The sequence below is a fragment of the Callospermophilus lateralis genome, chromosome 1 (assembly GCF_048772815.1).
Source record: "Callospermophilus lateralis isolate mCalLat2 chromosome 1, mCalLat2.hap1, whole genome shotgun sequence".
Lineage (NCBI taxonomy): Eukaryota > Metazoa > Chordata > Mammalia > Rodentia > Sciuridae > Callospermophilus > Callospermophilus lateralis.
The window spans coordinates 51871969-51896192 of NC_135305.1; the positions used below are offsets into that span (position 1 = coordinate 51871969).

A 24224-nucleotide genomic window follows, 5' to 3' on the forward strand; every position below is an offset into this window, starting at 1 on the left:
CAGCCAAAAGTATTTTGAAGAATAAGAACAATATTTACTCCCAATGAAAAGTTAAACATCACAGTAAAGCAAAGACAAAATGGCAAATTAGAATAATATAGTTCAGGAATAGAAATACCAAAAAATAAACAATAAATTCAGAAACCACTCTAAATATATGTAAGAATTTAATATTTGACAAATGAGAAATATTCAGAACAGTAGAAAAGAGTTTTCAATAAATGATAATGTAACAACTAAATAAATATTTTGACCCTTAATTACAACTATATCAAAAATAAATTCCATTTGGAATAAAGATTTGAATCTAAAAAACTAAAAGGAAACATAGACATATATTTATATAACATTGGCACTGAGAAGACCTTTTAAAACATATTACCAAAAGAAGAATTTTTAAAAAGATTTATCTAAATGGAAAAATGCAATATTTCTGTATATCAAATACATCATGGATTATATTTTATATATCTGAGAAGGAGCAAAATGTCTGCAGCATACAGAAGAAACAAATGGTTAGTGGTTTTATTATAAAAAGAGCTCTTACTAATCAATAAAAAATAAACCCTTCCAAAAAAATTAGCTTATGCATTCATTCATTCCTTAAACAGGTATTTATTGTACATTTAATACATGCCCAATATTGTTTTAGGGGATGAGAAAACAATATTGAAAGATGTAGACATCTGCACATAAGTCTCTTTCCTCAAACTTTATATGGGAAAACAGACACCCTGCCCCCCAGAAAATGTAAATAAATAAATAAGGTTACAAATAAAGAACTAAAATAGCAAATGGGAAAAGAAAAAGGTGGGTACTATTTTCAATAGAGTGCTCCAGTCAGGCCTTTCTTAAAATATTGTATGAGTACTCGTCTGAAGGATATGTTTTGGTGGTGGGAAAAGTGGCTGTGAAGAACAGCATGAGCAGAGAGATCAGCATTTACTAAGCCACTGAGAAGGAGAAAGGATCTTGGCATGTTGAAGGAACAAGTGTGGATGATCATGAGCAATAAGGAGAAGATTACAGATGGGATTGGAGACATAGGTATGGATCAGATTGTGCAGGGCTATGTTAACCATGATATGGGATTGATTTTATCCTTTAAGCAACAATTTACTTGATTCAATTTAAAATAAAGGTCAAAGCTATGACTTAATCAAAAATCTAATGAAGTGGGTCAAGAGTAAATGATCCCATAAAACTGGCTATTATTGTAGTTAGGTGAGAAAAAAATATTGATCAGGACTAAGAGATGGCACTGAATTTGAAAAGAAGTAGATAAGTTTACCAATTAGATATGTGAGTCCAGAACAGAGATAAAAGGTCTAGGTGGGAAACATAAATTTGAAACTCATCTTGGCATAAAGATGGTACTTAAGTCTATGAAAGTTGGTAAGATTCCTGGGAAAGAATACAAGAAGAAGAGAGAAACCAGAAAGGAATCAGCCCTAACTTTTCAAAATTAGAAGATGGGAGCAGAAAACTGGGGGGTGATTAGTGATACAGAAGGAAAACCAAGAGAGAATAAGGGCTTAGATATGGAAAAAAAAAAAAAAAGAACATTCACAGAAGCTCTTTTGTTTGAGTGACCCTAACAAGGGCATGGTCAGTAGTAGTACTGGGAAGGCAGCATCCTTGTGGACTGAAGAGCAAATAGAAGGGCTGGGGATTGTGGCTCAGTGGTACAGCACTTGCCTAGCACATGCAAAGCCCTGGGTTGGATCCCCGGCACCACAAAAAATAAATAAATAAATAAAATAAAGGTATTGTGTCCAACTACAACTAAAAAAAATTTTTAAAAAGCAAATAGAAGATTAGGAAATACAGACAATAGATAATGACAATCTCTCAAAGAAGTGTGGTTATAAAGAAGAGCTGAGAAATGGCTATAGATGATGAAGATGTACATAAGGAAAGATTTATTTAAAATGAAGGACACTGGAGCATGTGTGCAAGCTGATGAGGATGATCTACTGAGGAGAGGGAACTGATGATGCAGAACAGAGAAAGGGAAAACCTAAAGAGCAAGTTCTTGAAAAGTCCAGAGGGAGTGGTATCCTGGTATCCTGAGCACAGGAGGAGGAGCTGTCTTTTGAAGCTTCCTCCGCAGTTATAAAAAGGAAGAAGTGGTTCCCAAGAAAGCTAGGTTGGAGGGTCTTGTGGTGGGAAGATGAGGAAATTTGTATGTAATAGCTCCCATTTTCTCAGAAAAAGATAAAACGGGGAGGAGGAGGAGATCAAAACATTTTAAGGAGATGAAAATATAAACAGTAGTTTCAGAAGCGGGAAACAGACTATGTTAGGAACAACACTACCAATTTGAGGTTTGAGAAAATGGATTGAAAATAAAACTAGTTCACTGAGTTTTGTGATTTTCTTAAAAAAAAAAAAAAAGTGCTGAGTCGTCCTAGTCAGGTCCAGGCAAAGCAGATGGTAAGGTTCATCTGGGGTTGGGATTTTGTCCGGGGGAAAAAAACTTGGAGGAAACTGAGGTTCAACAGTGCTGAGACCACTCACTGCATTTCAAGGAAAGTGGTTATGATGATGGGCCATGGAATCTAGGCCAGACAAGGACATGCATCTAAGGCAAGGTCTGATTAATAATGGAACGTATGAGGTTAATGAACTAGCTATCAGTGAGCAAAGAATCCAGGATAGGAAATAGGTGATCAGAGTGGAATGTCTGACAATGTGTTAGTACAGGTCATAGAAGCAGACACCACAACAGGGTTCAAGGTGCAAAAGTTCTATTAAGGGGTTACCCTGTGAAGGATAAAGGGAAAGAAGCAGGAGGGTGAGGGGAAGAAAGGCTCATACCAAAAGGCAGTCTGAGCCATCTATGAAAGGAGAGAGGGGGATTGGGCAGGAAGAGCCTCAGACTGCATGCAGCACAGTTCTAAGAAAGTTCCAGTCAGGTGTTGAGATGTACCCAAGCCAAAACTGCTCATTAGAAGAGTCCTGCATCTCACATGAATGGGCCATGACCAACGTTCTAATTATGCTATAACAGGGAATAGCACAGGAGAAGCACCACCTCCAATGGCAACCCTGGTGGATCCCCTGAACAGGCAGGGGAAGCCACCAATCAAGAAAGCTACCTGGGGCAAGAGACCTGAAAGGTGCATTCCCTTGGTCTCCACAGACAAAATTCTAAGGAAGATGTAGTTTCTAACGATGACAAAGTTAGAATCATGGGGGCAAGGGCTGTTTCTGAAGAAGCATGATGAAGTTACAGGAAGGTGGCGGGGAGGACTGAAAGCTAGAGTTCAAATTGTGTCAAACACCCCACAGTCGCTGGGGATTTAGAACGTTATTAAAACAATCTTCTAGAGGACTGCAGCAGGAGCGGGGGATGGTTGGCTGATGAAAGGGCTTGAGGTGGAGAAGACTGAAGTGGGGTGGGGGGGATGACCTTGCAGAACTACTAACGAAAGACACTATGAATAGGAAGTACATAAATTACCAGCAGAAAGGAAAAGGAATGTGCGGTGACGAGATTCTCCGAGGAGCTGGATTCTGGCAGGCAAGCGGGAAGGAGTAAGGTGATGACTAGCACCGGGGCCGCCCCTCCTGGCCCGGCCCTAAGGCACGTGGTCCTGAGGAGCTGGGGCAAAGGACTCTGGGGTAGACCCGGCGGGGCGAGGGGTGACGCGAGGTCCGAGGCAGGCTGGGGATCGCGGGCTGGCTGGCGGCTGCGCTGGGCGGCGTCGGCAGGTCGGCGGCGCTCAGGGGGCGGAGGGCCTGCCGAGGCCGCGCGCGTGCTGGCGCTCCCGGGCGGCGCCGCCGCGGAGCTTGGCTCGGCAGCTGGCGGCGGCCTGGCGCGTGGTGACGGCGCCCGCAGGCGGGCGCAGGGCTGTGGCGCTGCGGGGCGACGGCTTCGCCAGGCTTCGGCCGGCGGGAACGGGCAGCAGCGGACCCCAGGGAGGAAAGACAAAGACACGCCGGTTAGAAACTCGGAGGAAACCGCCCGCGCCTCGCAGCTCAGTGGGAGCGGAAACCCTGGCTGGCGGTGAGGTGCAGCCGTCGCCCTCAGGTGTGCCCACGTGACGGAGCGGTGGAGGGCGGCACCCCGGGGTCTCCCACGACACTCCCACCGAGTGTAAGGACTCATCCGGACCCCTAGAGTTGTGCCCTCGGCCCAGGAAGTCCCGTGCGAGCGTCCCCTGCGGAGTCAACGGGGAGCGCGCACGAGTTCAAACGAGGCGCCCAGAGCATCGCTGCAAGAGCAGAAGGAAGGCGAAACCGAGAGTACGGGATCAAAAAATGCAAAGTGTTCAGCCAACTAAAAGACCTTAGTTTCTTCATAGAGTGGATACTAACCTGCTGTTAAAGTAATGCTGTGAAATAATGCCCAATGAATGGGGGAAACATACTAAACGTGAGGGGAAAACGTTTCATCTCCCTCTGTTGTGTGTGGATGTGTGCACTTATGTGTTTATACATGCAACCCACATGTATAAAACAATAGAGAAAAACAAACCAAAATGTTAAAACAGTCATCTCCAGGACGCAGGCGATCTTCTAATTTATGTCTCCCAAATTTTATACAATAGGTTCATTTTATCTATATACTAAATAAGGAATTTTTCTCCATTCTTATATACCCATTGAATTTATCCCAATTAAAATTTGTGAAAATAGTATTTTTATGTTGTATACGGAAATAGTGGACAGTAAAAGATTTTCAAGAATGGATGGTCCACAGGGCATGGTAGCACACCCCAGTAATCCCAGCGACTCCGGAGGCTAAGACAGGGACAGGAGGGAGGATCAGTTCCAGACAGTCTTAGCAACTTAGGGAGGCCCTAAGCAATTTAGCCAGACCCTGTCTCATGATAAAAAAGGGCCGGGGAAGTGCCTCAGTGGTAAAGCACCCCTGGATTCAATCCTCAGTACCAAAAGAAAAAAGAAAAACCCACCATAGTCATGTTCCTTCCTCAAAAGTTCCTAATCAACATTACAGAGTAGTTTATCCCTTAATAGTTAACACAATTAAACCAGTATCTTTTATGAAGCCATACTTTTACTCTATTATAGTCTCTATTACTTTCTACTTTATTTTTCTGTTAAAAAAAAAAAACAATGTTTCTGGACTTTTGAAAGATGTAATTTGATTTGTAATTTCCACAGACTTGGGAAAACAGTTTACTAAAAACAGAAAATTTTACTATATTTTGGAACGTGTTTTAGATAATACCAATGTTTTATAGTAATTCAATAATTTTCTCTTTACTCTATTTGAAAGAATTCAATGGAAGCAATAGTAAAATGTTACAATGAACTTGGGCCTGAACTTAATAATCTCCTCTTTCAATCATAATGAATTTAAATTTTAAGTTATTAAACCAAGGGAATTAGATGATCAACTAATTAATCATGAAGACCTGCAAATTTCTTTCCCTCTAAATGTACTGGATAAAATTATCATGTCTGGAGGAATACTTTAATAAAAATTATCAGAAACAAAATTTACAAAGAGAATAATCCTAAGAGGCCAATAGTTTGTATTAATTATTCCTGGAAAAATGAAGGTTGTAAGAGTTTGTTATAACTCTTATCTCTCAAAAACCTTACTATTCACTAAATGACTTTAAAACAGGATTAAATATAGATGAAACCAAGAAGCATTTATTAGCAGTACTACAGTTCTGTTTTCATGATCATATAGTGATTCCAACTTAATTCAACATTTTTGGAATGCCTGTCTTGTTTTGACACTAAGCTCAAACACTAAGAACAAAAAAGATAACACAAGGTTCCTACCTTTGAGAAGCACTACCTAGAATATTATTTTCAGATCATTAGGGTGACTCACACCTGGGAGCTAACCTGAATCCCCATATCACCCTGTGATTCTACCAAAGCTTTTCTTCCCATACAGATGAATTTTCTCATTTCCTGTCATTCCTTTGCTCAAATTCACCCAGAGCATCCCACTGACTCCACACTAGCTAAATCAATTGTTGTTAGTTAAGCTTTGAGGGGAACCAAGGACCAGCCTGAGATTCTGACTAAAATGTGGCCTTTATCCTTCAAATTCATGTACAGAAATGCTCTGGAAACTAATTTCTTGAACATAACCAATATATAAAAAGCAAAACTTACAAGGAATTATGCTGGGCATAATCCTCCCTTACACAGTTATTTTTTATGAAAGAAAAATTACCTCTTGGAAAAAGTACATAATTTTTAAAAATTATAACATCTCAGTAGCAAATCTCAATGATATAGCTAAAATGAGATAAAACTGTGATATACATAACCTTTGACAGAGGGAACACTTACTTCATCTTTGATAATCAATTGTAACTTTTCTCCCCAAGGCAACAAACATTGAAATCCTTAATTCACAAAGGTAAATCTGTAATCTAGTTCTATGAACTAAAGCAGAATTCCATATAATCCTTTGCCAGATTAAAGTAGCCTGTATAATGGAACACCAAATTCCTTCAAAAATTTCAACTTATCAACTCAGCCTTCAAGTTCAAATAAGACTTCTGGAAAATCAGCAAATTTCTGACTAGTAGAGGAAAACATCATATTCTATTCCAATTTCCTGGCAATACCTCTTGGAAGGATGGTGACATCTGCTGATACAAAAAGTAATGAGGCCCAATGACATGCTCAGGCCGTTCCTCTTCAAGCAGCAAAGCCATGCTGTGTACCTGACATTCCAGGTGTTCCATCTGCCCTGAGTGCTAATATCACCCCCGACATGAATATTTTCAGTAAGAGCAAGAATGAGAGAGTACTTTGAAATTTTGACAGTCTTCAGCTTCCAAAAAGTATTCAAAAATAGATTTTATAACATCAGAAAGCACATAGAAACATGAAGCTTTATGTACTAAGAGGCATCTGGTAAGTTATGAAGAGCCCTAACTCAATTTTCTTTCAGGGAACACGTTTAAGAACTTTTGGGATAAATTATTTGATCCTCCATTCCCCTGACATATGCTATTTCTCATTTGTATGCTTTCATTCTTGGCATTTCACCCATTAAAAAATGTTTTCTCCCTTTCTTATATATTCAAATGTTGTCCATCTCTCAAGACCAAGACCAAAGCCAGTCTCTTTAATTTTCCCTAATTACTGCAGTCTGAAATAATCTATCCCTCTTCTGAATGCTTATAATGGTTCTTGGACTTTGCTCAAAGTATGGTTTCTGAGACCACTAGCTTTAAAAATGCCCCATGATCTTATTTTCACAAACAACAGAAAGAGCTGATGTCAATTTGTCCACTGTTTTCCCAAATCTATTTTGCTGCTCTTAAAAGGATAGTTCATTCTCCAGGTGGATGGAGAGAAGGCTAACTGTCTATTGTTGCCAAGATGACTAGACTGAATCATTTCCACGGAAAAAGTTTTGTCAATAATGTACTTATCAGATCTGCAGTTACTGTACTACCTCCACCTGTGGAATTTCAATCATTACCTTCCAATGCCATGGCAAACTTTCTAAGATGCTGCTACCATTCTCAAACTAACTTTCCACCCTGAGAATTTCAGCAGAGCCTGTAAAGAAGGTAAACAGTGAGACAGAAAAACTCACAACTAACATCATCTACTCAAATAAGATACAAAATCAAATGTTTCTGGAGGCAAGCAGTAACTTCAAGATCATATCCTACAACAGACACACTGCAGATGGAAGAACTATGGGAAATGGAAAATAGTGTAAATGAGGACCAAAAAATAAAATAAAATAGACCTCAAATCATGCAGAGCCAAAAAATATGGTCCCAATTAGCTCATAGATTCAACATTGAGGATAAATGAATTAAGAAAGTAAACAAAAATAAAAATTAAAAGCATAAAAATAATTCAAAATGTAAAAGGTAAGATGGATGTATGTCTACAGATATGGTCCAAAAGACTGTCTTTGACTTTACAAGTAACAATGTGAGGTAGACTCAGTACCAGTTATACTTAATTAATAAGAGTTATAATCTATTAGCTGTATGTTAGGCATTGGGCTAAATGTTTTACATACAGTAGACCTATCTTATAAATAAAATCAATTTTGTTAAAAACTCTGAAAAAAATGTGTTAAAGACAATAAGTTACACCTCCATTAGAAATCAGGAAAGCAAAAGATGGTGAGTTATCTTGCAGCCTGATCTAGTAGAAAGAATGCTCTGAAAATTTAACATACGGTCCAAGTGGCAATTGTATTTCTATAGGAAGAGGGATGTATCACATTGAGATCTGATTCAATGCTCATCATGCAATCTTCCAGATATATTTTTCTGTAGATTTGCCTATTGGGAAAAAATGACCCACAAACATGAGAAGCTATTGTTCCTGAAACTTCTCATTGCAAATTAAAGAACTGGCATGGTGGAATTTATTCATCAGTATTTATGAGGTAAGTGACATGGTCCTTTGGCACCCAGTCACCTCTAGATGAACCAATAATCAGAGACATCCTTAGAAAATAGTGGCCATGTCAAAGTTATCTATGAGGCTGGTCTGGTAGGCTAGCCTGCTCTATCCTATTATTCAATTTCTTTGAATTACCATTCCATATGATTTTACACATGCATTCACCATGCACATATAAAAATGAAAGTCATTTCTTTAGAAATGAAAATGATGGAAAAGACAAAATATAGTGTTTTTTATGCTCCAGAGCACCACTGTGGTAAATTTAGAGTTTAGTTTTTACAGTGGAGAAGGCTGAAAGTATTCATTTTAAAAATAGCACCAAGAAGTATTTGTTTTGCTCATTAAAAAAAATTAGCCGGCTGGGGTAGAGCACTTGCCTCGCATGTGTGAGGCACTGAGTTTGATCCTCAGCACCACACATAAATAATTGAAGATATTGTGTCTATCTACAACTAAAAACATTTTTATAAACTAGCTACCTAAGCAAAAGGAAAAATTAAAATAGAACTTAAGACATATAAACTTTCATCAAAGAATAAATATAAATATCAAAACATTTCAGATGTCCTCAAATATATGCAACACATTCTTACTCAAGGATTGTTTCTGTATAGGATATTTTGTCAGTTTTTGTTTTTTTATGTTATCCCCATAAAGAAGAGATCTATGAATACAGCAGAGTTCGAACATGACTTATCACAATTCTTGACAAGACTTTAATTCACTATCTTGCACCAAGAATTCCAAAGTCAGAATGCAATAAGAACATTAGGACCATATGTCCTAAATGCTATAAATTTGAGGATAACACTAATGCTATAAATTTCCAGGACATAATCATATTTGTTCTACTACTAAATTTTAACTATTGTGATGGTGGTGTGACAATATACTTTTAGTCTGATTAACTTTTTTTCCCAACCAGTGGATGAAATTGTAATAAACACTACAGTATTTTCACACAGAATTATCCAGTAATATAAATACCATAAATAACACAGAGAAGTACTGTAATCTTTAGGAAGAATACAGGACTACAAACTAATTATCTAAAGTAAAATTAAAGTGTTAAGTACTTAAGCTCTGTGAATCCTATCATGGACATTTGGCATGGGACACATTTATTTAGGATTCATCTTTTGTGATGGTCCCAAAGATCTAAAAATCAACTAGGTATAACAAGCTGCATTAACCTCTGAAAAATAAAGCAATAATTGCAGTAATAAACTGACCAAAACAAAACAAGAATGATCAAAATTAAGAGTGTATTTTATAAAGATAATCATGAATTATATCAAGATTATATCATTACAAACTTATTTTAGAAACAAATGAAAAATTATCTTTATCATTTTTCATATGAGGTTGTAGATTTAAAAATTTAGAAAATAAACATTTGTGATTGATATTTATAACAATGTTTCTCATTGGCCCTAAGATAAACTGTGTTATGCATACCATTTGTCCACATAAAGACTTTTATACAAATCTCAATGTAAATGATTTTCCTAAAAACTACATCTCTGCATTTCTTTTTTAAACTGAAAAATAAACATCCCAATTAGCTATATTTAGTAACTAGCAGAAATAGCTACTATATAAACCTCATTATTTGTTGACTTCAGTGTGATTTATCATAAAACAAATCAATGACCATTATCTGTCTAAAAGAAATGTGAAATAATACTTATGTTAAACACAAGGAACTCAACCGATATGCCGGTAATAAAGAATTATTTAACAGTCTGTTCATGTTAGCAAAAACCACTTATCCAAATAATATGTAGTACACTAAAATGGAAAGTTCATGGATCAAGAAATAAGAATGCCTGCATTCTACAATATTCAGATATATTATTAAGTGAAAAAGCAAGGTGTAGATAAATGTATACAATGTGCTACCACTTATGTGAAGGAGAATGTAGATATTTATATGGGTTTACAGACATAAAGCAGTTCTTGAAAGTCCTAGAAACTGGTAACTGCTTGCCTCCAGTGGGAGAGGAATGGGAGAACTGAGAGATGGGATAGGAGCAAACTTACCTTCCACAGTACACCTCTTATTTATTTTTTGTCTTTTTTTTTTGTATGTACATATTATTACCTAGCTGGATTCTCTGACTTCTTCATTTAACTATTAGTGTGACCTTGTGCAAGCACTTACCTCTATTTTTTCCATTTAAAATTAAGTTATACTACATCTCTAGATTTTCCATGTACACATCAACAGAATTATGGCTCAAAAGAAAGAATATACAAAATGCCAGGTGGCAAAATAAAATAAGTATAAGCCTTACTTTGCAGTGACTTACATAACAAGATATTATAATTATTTGTACTTCTGCCTGCTCCATTCCTATCCAACTATAAAAAAAATGGCATAGTAAGCAAAAGAGTTGGGAAAGAAAATTCATGTTTGTGAACTTGACAATGTTTTTCTTCTTCCTTTTTATTCTGTATCAGAAGTAAAAATCTGGTTAAGTGATTCCTTGATTTTTACATATCCAACCTATTGCTTCTAGAATATACACTCTCCAAACATTCTAATAAATGAATCAATATTAAAAGTGAGTATAATATGTAGGATTTATGAGGGAGATCCTGATGGGAAAGCTGATAAATTACCCCTATAAAATTAGTCCAAGAATACTCCCCAAAACATCTGTAATATTCCTAAACAGAAGATTCTAAGAGAATCAGAGGTAGCCCAAAGTAGAACAATAGATGGCTTAGACCAGGAAAAATAGCACAGAAAGAAGACACTGAGAAGAAACTGTAACACCTTACAGGACAAGGAAAATGGGGATAGGTCTAGTGGTCCATTCATTCATAACCCTAATATCATTCATACTGTGGGGTAAAACTGCTAGTGTTGGGTTTCCAAGGGCTTAGAGTCTATAATCATATAGATAATGTAATTAAGAATAATTCAATAATAGCACAAAGGATGAAAATGAAAAATAATAAAGTAGATGATGTGCATTAATTAAAGGAAGAGGTCTCCACAAATTAGAAATGTCAAGAACAGATTTACAGAAGAATAGGACTTTTAAGTCTGTGATAAAAAGTTATGGTGGTGGGGCTGGGAATGTGGCTCAAGCAGTATGCGGGGCGCTGGGTTCAATCCTCAGTACCACATAAAAATAGAATAAAGATGTTGTGTCCACCGAAAACTGAAAAATAAATGTTAAAAAGTTCTCTCTCTCTCTCTCTCTCTCTCTCTCTCTCTCTCTCTCTCTCTCTCTCTCCCGCTCCCTCTCCCTCTTCCTCTCCCTCTTTTCTCTCTTTTAAAAAAAAATTATGGGGACAGCAAGGACAAAGTGAAAAAAATCAGCATGAGAAAGCAGTTCTATTAGATGGCAGCAGCGATGGTAGTAGTCAGTAGTAATATGATTACCTTTAGTCATCGTTTGGTTCTAAGTCAGTAACCTAGCAAAAATGTTAGAAATTATTTTTCAAACATTGGGCTGCCAAATTTTCTTTATAGAACACTATACAGGAATGATTCATGCTAGTAATATATCAAAATTGACTGATTAGGCTTAAATCCAAGATTAGCATGCATCTAAACTCAATTTTTTAGTAGGGCAGGGCCCCAAGACATGAGAAAATTACACAGGATGTTTAGCAACCTCTTCCCGTATTTTCTTGCAGGTATTAATATTATTTCCTATCACAATCTTCATACTCAGGAGTCGGTTCCACCCAAAAAACACAAAACCAGGAAATCAAGAGGTGCCAGTTTTACTTTCCCATTAAGATTATGGATTGGGCCTGGTTGATGACATAGAGTACTGTGACTTTTACTTCATGAAAAAAAGTCAATTAAAACAAAACAAAAAATTGTCCTACTGCCCAGTGATCTTGCAAACCTAAAGAAATAATGTTATAACTATTTAACTTTCCACAAAATACACACCATAAATGGATAAAGAATATGTGTGTGTTGTTATTGCTGTTATTGGTAACATACTGATAAGCTTTGTAAGAAATTTATAAACAAAATTTACCTGTAAAATATCAGCATAGAACAAGAAAGAAAAACAAATATAAAGGCTATTTAACGAATGCAGAAAGCAAAGATTCCAAAATTCTATTCACTGTTCATTTTTGTTACAATATTTGAAACATCAAAATTACCTTTATCAATAATCTATTAGGAATTTACTAAGGTGAGAATTGCTATGTAGAGACTTGTTGGAGGGAAAAATCGAGTGTTTAAACAAATTAATTAAAAAGACTTGAAACAGACATGAGTAAAAGTGCGGTTCTATGCTACGGCAATGTGCCTTGGGTTATAGGTGGGAATATTAGGCTTTTAGGCTGTTACCTATTGATTAAAGTTCAACATGAGAAAGAGTAACCATTTTCAAACATTACAATGGGAATTTGCTGAGGGAGCTTTTCCATTTATTATATATGGATTGCAAAGGAATAACAAAATAATTGTTTTACTATAGCTATCCTTCTCTAATGTCTCAGCATTTCTATCACTAACTCCAGTTTTTAGGGATCATAACTCACCCATTAAATTTACTCTACTGAATTCTTTCCTTTATTGAAAGATATTTAGTTAATCTGAAAAGCTGGTCAACCAGAGGGAGGAAGGAGAGGAGGGCAAGGGTAAAGACTGGGGAATGATATTGGCTGAATTACAGTGTTGTATTATGTGCATGTATGATTTATAACAATGAATTATGTACAGCTATAATTCACCAAGAAAAGGTGGAAAAAAGAATAGATGTTTATAATAGTTACCTATTCTTTCTATTGGCACAATTTAAAAATTTAAATGGCATACAGACTTATTACCCTCTGCATTAAATCAGAAGTCTCAATCATAAGCAGGGCTAACTCTTAAAAAGTCATTCTGCACACCCTCCTAAAGACTACCAGCCTGGGGAATAAACAAGCTGCTTCATTTATGCCTCAAGGAACAAAAATTTCCATTTGAACTCTATTGGCTGTCTACATGGTAAAATCAAGAAAAGTTTTATTGGTAGGTTCTTCCTTCAGAAAGGAGATGAAGAGGGGAGAACCAGTGAGGGCCAGAGGATATATGACAATGCAAGACCTACCTTTATTTGTGATATTAAGTATTCACCAGCCCCAAAAGTGCACCTTTGCAAGTAAAATTAATACATTTCAAGTCACCTGTTTAACTTTTAACAGCATCTCTTTTCCCCTTAGATTCTACCTATGGAGACTAAATCACTTAAATTTATCACATGGACCACGTCTGTTTCTGTTAGATCTTATCACTCAGATGGCTCTCTCTGGTTTTGACGCCTAAACTGGAACAGACACATACACAGTTCCTGCCTTGGCAAGAGTCACAGAAATTAAATCATCATGCGACCTGAACAAATCAAAGCTATGAGATTCAAATATTGTCTAGGCCAAAAACACTAATAAATTGTTTTATTTTAAAAAATACTTCCTTTTTTAAAAAAATAATCTTTTAAATAGGCCTCAGTGATTTTATCTCAAAAGCCCTCTGAATACAACACACAAATCAAATCACATTTCCTAATATTACAATTACACTCCTTAAAGTAATATCAAATACAAGTCATGTTACATATTTTTATACAAGGGTTGGGGGATCGAGATGAGAGAACTGGTGCTAGCCAAACACCACTTCTAAAGTGAAAAACTGAAATATACAGAATGTAGGTAATGCTAAATTAACTAACAAGCCAAAAGGATGTAAGGAGTAGTAGATAAAACTGATCCTATTTATTCTTCCTGGTAATCTCAAGTCCCTGGGCTTTCTTTCCTTGCAGCTAACCTGCATATCCTGCCCCTATCAAGCATTTCTACTTAGATGTCCCACAAGCACCTTAAACCAACATGTCTAAAATTTCCAAGATCTTCCTTAGAAAAGTGCTTGTTCCACCTCCTGTATTCCCTATCTTGAAATGATGAAAACTGGAAACCATACAAATGTCTTCATTTCCGCTGTCTGAAAAATTCTACTTCTGAAATAACTATTCCATCTGTACCCTCCTCTATAGTCTCACTGCCATTATCTTAATTCAAGCCCCATCACTCTGTAATTTAGAATTTTGACACTGGTTCCTAAGTGATTTCCTTACCACAATTCTTCACTCTCCTTGATGTCATGAGATATCCCTGTCCTTTCAACAGCTACTCCTAATTTTGAAAATTTAGTTCAACCTACTTACTTGGTTCATAAGGTCTTTTTAAAATTGGCCACTGCTTTGTCTCATATCCTTTCCCTCAATTTGAAATGCAGTTTCAGGTCTCTGTACCAACCATAAATTTTTTTGCCTAACTCTTTCAAAACTCAAAAAGAGTTTAGAAACCCCAGGCAAGAGTCTGACTCCACCTGCCACAACATTGGAGTACAGTGTGCCTATAGAACAAATGAAGCAAGTTTGAGAGTTGGAATCTGAAGAATCTCATGCAATGCTTTGATCTTTGATACCTGAACAAGCTCTATGGGAAAAAAAGTTTTAATTTGCTGATTGGTACTAATGTATCCCCTGATGATATTTTAAGCAATTTATTTCATCATCTTTTCAATAAAGTTTAAGTTGAAATCTTCAGTCTTTAAAAGGTAAATTAATACCTCATTTCAAACACAACTAGCTTTACAAGTAATAAACTCTTTAATTAACAAGTGATACAAAGGCTTGCATCACTCAAGAGCTAACAAGGAATCTGGGTTAATTCAACCTAGTAAATACCTGCTGACCTGCATACCTAGGGCACCACCTATTCATCAAAACAAGGTAAACAAATCTTACTACCTCAACTCCACAGCCCCAAAACAACTGTAGTCATAGCAGCAACTCATCATAGTCTCAGATCCCTTCAGCTTCCTTCCAACCCCAGTAAGGTTTGTGCTATACTGAGCATATGAAATTAAAAGTTATATGAAGCGGACCTACAAGCAAAACATTCTTAAATTTTTAAAAGAAATTTAAAGAAAATTTTCAAAAACCAAAACTATCAGTACCAGAAGACCAATAAACACACCTACCCCAACAATATCATACTGAGAATAAAATGCATGTCATCTTCAGAGGGTCAAGTTTTATTCTTAAGGCAACTGGTCCCTGAACAGACAACCTGCTCTATCTATACTTGTCTTTATTTGACTTAAAAGCATCACTGTAAGGAGGGTCAGAAATGAGAAATAACTTTCAGATTCACATTTATTATACAACTGATACCAAGGAAAAAAAGAAGGACAAAGGTTCAGCCTTTGTGTATTAAAACCTTACTGAAAGATAATATCTAAAACAAGTATTTTAAACTGGTTCTGAAGCCCAAGAAACTCATATCTTGTGACTAGGAATAGGTATATCATACTTAAAAAAAATCTTTAAAAATATACGGGTATTTTGTATAGGTTTATAGTTCAAAGTGTGGGTCATACGCCAGAGGCATGGACATCCCTTGAAAAGTCTATTTGAACTGGAAAAACCTCAGGTCCCACCCCAGAAAGAATATGTATTTTAATAAGATTCAAATCTTTATATATGTTAAGATTTGAGATTCTTTAATTTATAGTCAAGTAGTTCTGGTCACACCATCAAATCAGCTAGCTGGTATAAAATATAGGTCAAGCATCCCTAATCCAAAATTCAAAATCAGAAATGCTTCAAGATTGTAATCTTTTTGAGTGTTGACATGATGTCACAAGTGGAAAATTCCATACTTGACATCATGTGACAGATCACAGTCAAAAGCAGGAACACTAAAATATTATATAAAATTACCTTCAGGCTATGGATATAAGGTATATATGAAACATAAATGAATTTCATGATCAGACTTGGGTCCCTACCCAAGATATCTCATTATATATATGCAAATATTCCAAAATTTGAAAAATATCTGAAACTCTTCTGGTCTCAACCTTAAGTATATATGAACTATACACAATCTGTATATATACAAGCTCAGTCCCTATAACCAGATATTGCAATCTGATAGATGTAAAGGAAATCCAAATATTTATGTTTGCAATTTTTATATGCAATTTGAATTCATATTCTGATTAAACAACCACTAGTGTAACCCAAAAAGTTTTGGCTTTACCAATATATAGAACTCTTTTAAATACCAAACATTGAAAGTAAGATTTTATGTATTCAAAATATTCAGGCACTCTATTTAATAAAAGAAGACAAATATTACTTAATGTGTTTACATAAAGTTCTTCACAGGAGATCCAATAATCAATCTCTATAGAAAAATTGAGGTTAACCTAGAAGTATGCCCTTCTCCAAAAGACCCAAATTGTTCTATGTTGAAAGACAATACATTAAAATCACAAGGAACTACTATCATAAACTTGTGATTTTTTTATTACAAGAGTCATCCAAGAGGGCAACTTTATTCATGCTAATAGCAATTCAAATACTTAATTCAATCAATAACAAAGTCAAAAACATGTGAACTAAAATATGAAAAACTACTTATCAGCTTCACAGATTATCACTATTGGCATGTAATCTAAGTATGCAAGTGTGTTTTTAGAGACTAAATTAAGTTAGGAATAAAGACAAACTAATAATACTTATCTCAATAATAGTCAAAAATAAAGATTTTCACATTCTTCTGGAGGAGTTTTGCAGGTCACTTAACTGATATTATCCATCCAAAACTCATTCCCTCCACAAGTCCTACAGGGCACATACCCACATACCAGATACTGTACTGGGCACTAAGGATGCAAACAGCCCTACTTCAAAGGTCCTTTTCAGTCTATTTAGGGAAATGACAAATTATCTGTGTATCTGGCAGTAATTTCCCTAAAGGAATAGGTAGAGAGTGAGATGAGTACACTGAAGGGACTTCTACTCCTGCCTTGGAGACAGGGAAGAAATGAGTGCTGAGAGAGCAAGGGTGAGTGATACAAGGGATATTTCAAGCTGAGCCAACAAAGCCTTGTACAAAGAGCACAGCTCAAGATTTTGCACTTTAGAAAAATCACTCTGGGGCTGGGGATGTGGCTAAAGTGGTAGTGCGCTCGCCTGGCATGCGTGCGTCCCGGGTTCGATCCTCAGCACCACATACAAATAAAGATGTTGTGTCTGCCGAAAACTAAAAAATAAATATTAAAAATTCTCTCTATCTCTCTCGCTCTCTCTTTTAAAAAAGAAAAAGAAAAGAAAAATCATTCTGGCTTTAGTATGGCATAATGGAGCAAGAAGGAGCCAAGTGGAAGAAAGATCAGTTAGCCATTACCTTAGTGCTAATGAAGGTATGAGATGAAGAATTAAACTAAGAAACAGGCAAGGTTCAGGATAAAAGTGAGCAAATTGAAGACGTGTTAAAGAAGTATAAACAGCAGACTACAAGAATGATGAAATGCATGTTACGGGTGGAAGAAGCCAAGAAAAACTTGTATTTCTAGGTAGCATATTTGCAACAAAGGGAAGATATGTTGTTTTTGATATGGTGACTAAGAAACATTCACATGGAAACATCCAATAGAACAAATTTTTGCTACACCCACGTCAGATAGATGCTAATCTCCAGGATACATAAAGAACTCAAAAAACTTAACACCAAAAAAAAAAAAAAAAAACCCAATCAATAAATGGGCTAAGAAGCTGAACAGACACTTCTCAGAAGAAATACAATCAATCAACAAATATATGAAAAGAATGTTCAACATCTCCAGTAATTAGAGAAATGCAAATCAAAAACTACTCTAAGATTTCATCTGACTTCAGTGAGAACGGTAGTTATCAAGAATACAAGCAACAGGAAGTGTTGGCAAGGATGTGGAGGGAAAGGCACACTCATACATTCCTGGTAGGACTGCAAACTGGTGCAACCAATCTGGAAAGCATTATGGAGAGTCCTTGGAAAACTTGGAATGGAACCACATTTGACCCAGCTATCCCACTCCTGGTCTATAACCAAAAGACTTAAAATCAGCATACAATAGTGACAGCTGATTACATAAATCAGATGAAAGTCATGAAAAAAGTTTAAACACTTCTTAAGAGTGGCCAGGTCTTATTTTTCTTCAAATCCCAAATACTTGGTATAGACCTTGGCATAAAATAATTGCTCAAGTGTAAATGGATGAATAAATGGGTAAATGAAAGATAAAGAAATGTAAAAGGCCAATTAACTTTAGCAATGAACTAATGCATGCATTGATTAGTATTTATTCATTTCCATACATTTCAAATCTAACCTATTTTTGATGACTCCGGATGAATTAATTCAGTTTATAAAGAAGGAAAGTGTATCTTTTGGAAAATTCCCCATTCAACAGTATAGTTTTTAAGCTTTGAATTTGAGGGGAAGCTGCTATCACCTGAAATATCAATTTAAACAGATTATCTCCCAAGATCTTCAATAAATAAGACACTACACATTGAACACCCCACATAATAAGAGGTCTCTGACATCAAGCATTGAACAATTCCTACAATTATTTTATACCCCAGCTTAAGAGCCACCTTTCCAAAAAGCTTTCTGGAGGAAATGCACAGAAATAATATTTCCACAGGAACAAGATCTAGTGATCTATTACTTGATTGAAACTCCTGAAATGCAAATTGTTTCCATGAGATGGGTGACATTAAAACTGATTTAAACTGAATCAAGATCAAACCAGGTTCCATCTTCTGGTTAGAAAGGGTACACAGTGTCTTCACTAAAGTGTAAGTGTCGGGGTAACAGAATTGTTGATTCTCATCCTTAGGGGAATAAATTCAAAAGTCAGAAGGAAAGGCCACTGCTATTTTAGAAAGGCTAGACCTACAGACCAAGGTCTACGGGAATGAAGGAAAATCTAGGACCCTTTTACATCTGTGTAATCCTATCTTTTTTGCCTGAGCTGATAAGTTATCATCTGTCCACTCACTTAACAAATAGGTTTTAGGCATTACTATGTCCCAAGCATTGTGCTAGGCACTGGGTCTACATAATCACCACAGACCCTTACATAAATCTTTTCAGTGGGAAGACAGACATCAATCAAATTAATGTATAAATATAAATATACTTACAAATTATATTAGATGACAAGAAAAAGATGACACAGAACTACAGATGAGACATAGTTTAAATTAATTTTATTTAGGAGTGACATTTAAGCTGAGGCTTGAAGGATGATAAATTACTCAAGCGATGAGGATATAATACAGATCTGTGGTTTAGGAATATTGTTCTGGCAGCAGCATGGAAGAAATATTAGGAAAGAGCAGAGTTAAGAAACTATTACAACAGTGAAAGTAAGAGATAAGAATCCATACTAAACCAACTAAAGGTGGAGATGGCAAGGAGGATCCAAATGTGAACAACATTCAGAGGCAGGATGGATAGATACTGGTCATTGATTGGGTAGAATGTGAGGGAAATAAAATATCTGCCAGTATTCTATCAGCTTAAGTAATTGGGAAGATAAGGGTAAGAATAATTGATATAGGGAAAAGAAAGGGAGTAATAAATTTGGTAGGAGAGATAGGTTTGGTTTCCCAAGAAGGTGAGATGCACTGTATAGAACATTGTATTAGTCAGACACAAACAAAGGTAAATCGTAAAAAGAATTACCCAAAAATCACTAAATGCATACCCACACAGTATGTAATTAATTATGGATTAATATGGTCAAGAGTGAGATGAGTACACTGAAGGGACATCTACTCCTGCCTTGGAGACAGGGAAGAAATGAGTGCTGAGAGAGTAAGGGTGAGTGATACAAGGCACATTTCAAGGGAGCCAATAGAGCCTTGTACAAAGAGCCTTGTACAAAGAGCATTGCCAAGAACTTGAACTTGTTATGGCTACTTAGTAACAATGGCAGAAGCTAGGAGGTGCACACAAAGGAGGAAGGTGACAGAGGCCATGAGTAACAGAAATGAAGAGGAACTCACATATTAGAAGATGAAGTAATGAGAAAAGAAGCAAAAGCAAAGACAGACTGTAGACTACTGATAGACCTGAAGATAACGGAAGTAATGTTCTGGCCTTCCTTCTTTACTTCCTTCAATATTCTCTTAGCACCTGTTATGTGCCAGGTACACTGCAAAGAATTGGTATATAAGACATTATTTGCTTGTAAACTCAAAATACATTCATATATCCACAGCCTGATGCTTACCAAAAAAGGAAAGAAAAGAGGAAGGGGAGGCAAGAAGGAGGGAGGGAAGGAAAGATGCAAGCAGAGAGGGAAGAGGAGGATGGAGGGAGGAAGAAACAAATGAAGGCAGGAACCAACCAACCAACCCACCCACCCACCCTGAGTTTTTCTACTCAAAATGATGTATTGTTCAATAAGACACCAATCACAAGGAAATAAAATATCAAAAAGGTCAACAAATTCTTGGACAATTAAAAGCTGCTGCCACCAAAAATGGCATGAAACTATAACACAGATGAAAGGTCCATAAAATAATGATATGCTTTAACTTAATAAACTGCTGTGTATCTTGGCTTTATCACAGATGTTACATCTGACTTTTCATTAAACAGTTGGATTAATATCAAGAAGGAGGCAACGAACATCAAATGGCAAAGCAAGATAACCAGAAACTAAGTGTTGGAAAATATTTCAGCAGCAAATTGATACCATTTCAGTGATCACTACAACAGTAACATTTGTTGAGTTCTTACTTGAATGAAGCATTATGCTAAATATATTATATACAATTTGATAAATCTTGCAACAAATCTACCTATAGTTTCTAATGCCATCATTTTACAGACAGGCAAAAAGTTACTTGCCCAAACTACATAGCTAGTAAGTACAGGAACCAGGACTTGAACTCAGGTCTGCATGACTTAAAAATCTATGCTTTAACCACTGATTCTTTTCCCCAAAAAGAAAAGAATGTTGCCAGGTTTATGATGGACACTTTACAGTGTCTATTGTTGGAGGAATAAATGACAGTTTATATAGCTACAAATGGAGACTAAGCCCAAATGCAAAGAGAAAAGCAGAAACAATACTTCCGAGGATTTACTAAATTACAACTCAAACTGTGCAACATATTTGTGAGTGTCTGGAAAATAGCAACAACTGCCAGAATGGCCTAATATGTTGCTTCAGAAAATGTAATTGCTCTCTCTCTGAAAACTTCAGGCTGCCTATGAATCTACAAAGCCAAAGATGAAAATGACACCAAGCAGTTCAGAAAAGGAACTGCAGGTGCAGATCAAAGGAATATTCCCCACATTTTCTCAGTATGGGAAGGACTTTTGATTCTGCATTCAAATAACTGTCAAGAGCATAGGCCACCTTTAACTCTATCACCTTTCAAAAGGAAGAAAAGCACATATGTTGAAAGCTTATTACCTTCTAGCACTGCCCTTTTAAAAAGTTCTCACCAAAAGATTCCTTTTACTGGGCTTAGGGCCATGTCTTATGTCACTGACTCTGCTACCATGATCACAAATGATAGGACCAGCATAGAGTACCTGACCTAAGAGCAGCCAGGCTACAGACTGGCCAGCAACCTACAAAGAGATCTGGCATAAGTGATCTGCCCACTAGGCAATCTAACTACCTGAACCAACCAGAATTTTTCCTCACAGGAGTTGGAACTCAAGCTATATGGAGAAAAAAAGTAGCTCAAAGACACAGAGAAGGCAGATAGGAGAAAGCAATGAGGTGGTTATAACCATATTGAGAAGATATGAGTGAGGTTATTCATTTGCTGTTATTGTTTTAAGAAAAAGCAGAGTCTAGAAAGGGCTAATAGCAACAGAAAAGCAATACTTCTGCCCCTAAGAGGTAAACACTCAGGCCACTGAATTTTCCTGTAACACCTAGAAACGAGGAAAAGTCAATGCAACCCAAATCTCTATGGTGAAGCCAAGTTGTACAATTACTCCTTTATTCTTATAAGGTCAGGCCACTTCTATTTCTGCTCATAAAGCCTCCTAACAAACCCATTACTAGTTACAAACCAAGTAAAAATTTGTGCTTATAACCAAAAGAAAAAAGAAAAAACCACCATAATAACACAATATTTTTATTTTAGGGTTTACATGCACACACCTGTGATTAGATAACATGGATGGTGGCTGGCAATCCAAGTATTGTGGATCTAACTTCCATTTTGTGCCATCTGTGGTTTGAACACTGTCAAACCTAGGGAAGAGCCTTCAAAGAAGTATCCTAAACCTTAAAAATTAACAACCTATGTCATAATAATTTTACAGTTAAAGATTAAAAAGATATCTAGGGCAGTTACAGAAAAACAAAAGCATCTCCTTTTTTCTTGCTCTTATGTGTGCATATATCTGTTTGTGTTGGCATTTTGTGGCAAATAAGTGAATTAGTTCTTTTTAGAATCACACTGAAACAAGAGCTGACTAGTCAAGATGGCCAGGCAAAGAAAGGACAAATTGGAAAATCATGCAGATGTTTTGTAGAAAGTATAACTTGAGGATCTGAGTCTTGAAAATTATTCATAAATTTCACTAAATGTGTTCATGTTTATCTTTATGAGTCCATTAGCTTGGCTTAGTTTCCCAAAACCTGCCCATACAAAGAAAAGTGCTCCGCACCTACAAATGCCACATGGGTTGCATCTCAAGGGACTCAATGTATCTAGTAAGCAAAAGGCATTAAAATAACATGATGACTCTCCTATATGAAACTTTTATCTTCCTAACACAACTTCTCTGTCAAAAATTAAACTACATAAAAATCCTTTCCCTAAAAGTCTTTTTTCATGTAATTCAACCACTTGTTCACATTATGTTCCTAGTGCTTCACTATTTTTTCTTTACAAGTAGTCCTTGTTTTTTCTTTCCAGTCAAAATAAAAGCTATCTGTCACAACTAGCAGGTATTTTGAGGTTCAGGTATGCCAAAAGCATCTGTTTACTCAGGAAATCTGAATTGTTATTTTTAAAACAGGTTCGCAAAGCCAAGAAAGAAAGTCTGACTAAAAGATACAGTTCTATTTCTTAGAGCTAATTCTTTTTCAGTATAATTCCACAAACAGAGGGATTAAAGTTCAATATTCAAAAGCCAAATTGTAATAAAAACTATATGCACTTAAGGTTCATTCTGATGTAAAAATTTTTCATCTGGATATAACATCATTACATACTCTTGTATTCAAAGTGTTACTAGATTATATATAGCAGGACACCCAAACAGGATGCAAGTTACTATTATTCAAGCATTCAAAGTGTGGTTTTTAAACTTGTTTTATTTTGAGGTATTTGGAGTGGGGGGCTTATTTTGCTTTAGCTGTTTTTCCAACTGCATCTTTCTATCATTTAAACATTACAATATTTTGTGTGTCAGGAATATGCTTCAGACACCTGACACACTTAAACCATTAAAAAGACACAAAGCCCGGTTCAGGAGGCTGAGGCAGGAGGATCGCGAGTTCAAAGCAAAAGTGAGTCTCAATGAGGTGCTTAATGCCTCACTTTTGCTTTGAACTCGCGATCCTCCTGCCTCAAGCATCTCATTGAGACTCTGTCTCTAAACAAGATACAAAATAGGGCTGGGGATGTGGCTTAGTGGTCTAGTGCCCCTAAGTTCAATCCCCAGTACCAAAAAAAAAAAAAAAAAAAAAAAAGCCACATTAAAGGCCACACAATTCAGGTGTAGGAACCCCAGCATCAGATCTGAAGTTCAAAATATAAAGGTTCATCTAAACCTAGAAACAAGAGTTCTCTGGTAATGCAAATTATACTAGTCCTAGAAGACTAGAAATCCTAAATCATCTCCTTACCCTCTAAAAAGGAAGATCAAGAACAGTCGGGTATATGGGGAAACTCTCCCAGCAGATAATTTAACAGTAGTAAGGTCTTAGCTGAAATTTGGAGAACTGCCACTAATGACTACCATGGGTAGCGCTTTTGATGAAT

At 36.3% G+C, this 24224-nt stretch overlaps 1 protein-coding gene across 1 annotated transcript in view; it reads right to left on the reverse strand.

Moving 5' to 3' along the window:
- Positions 1-3728: 3728 nt before the first annotated feature.
- Znf800 (zinc finger protein 800) overlaps positions 3729-24224 on the reverse strand; it is a 211603-nt gene continuing 191107 nt past the window's right edge. The window contains exon 6 of the mRNA XM_076834297.2: positions 3729-3888. Coding sequence (XP_076690412.1) covers positions 3729-3888 — 160 coding nt within the window. The remainder of the gene's footprint in view (positions 3889-24224) is intronic.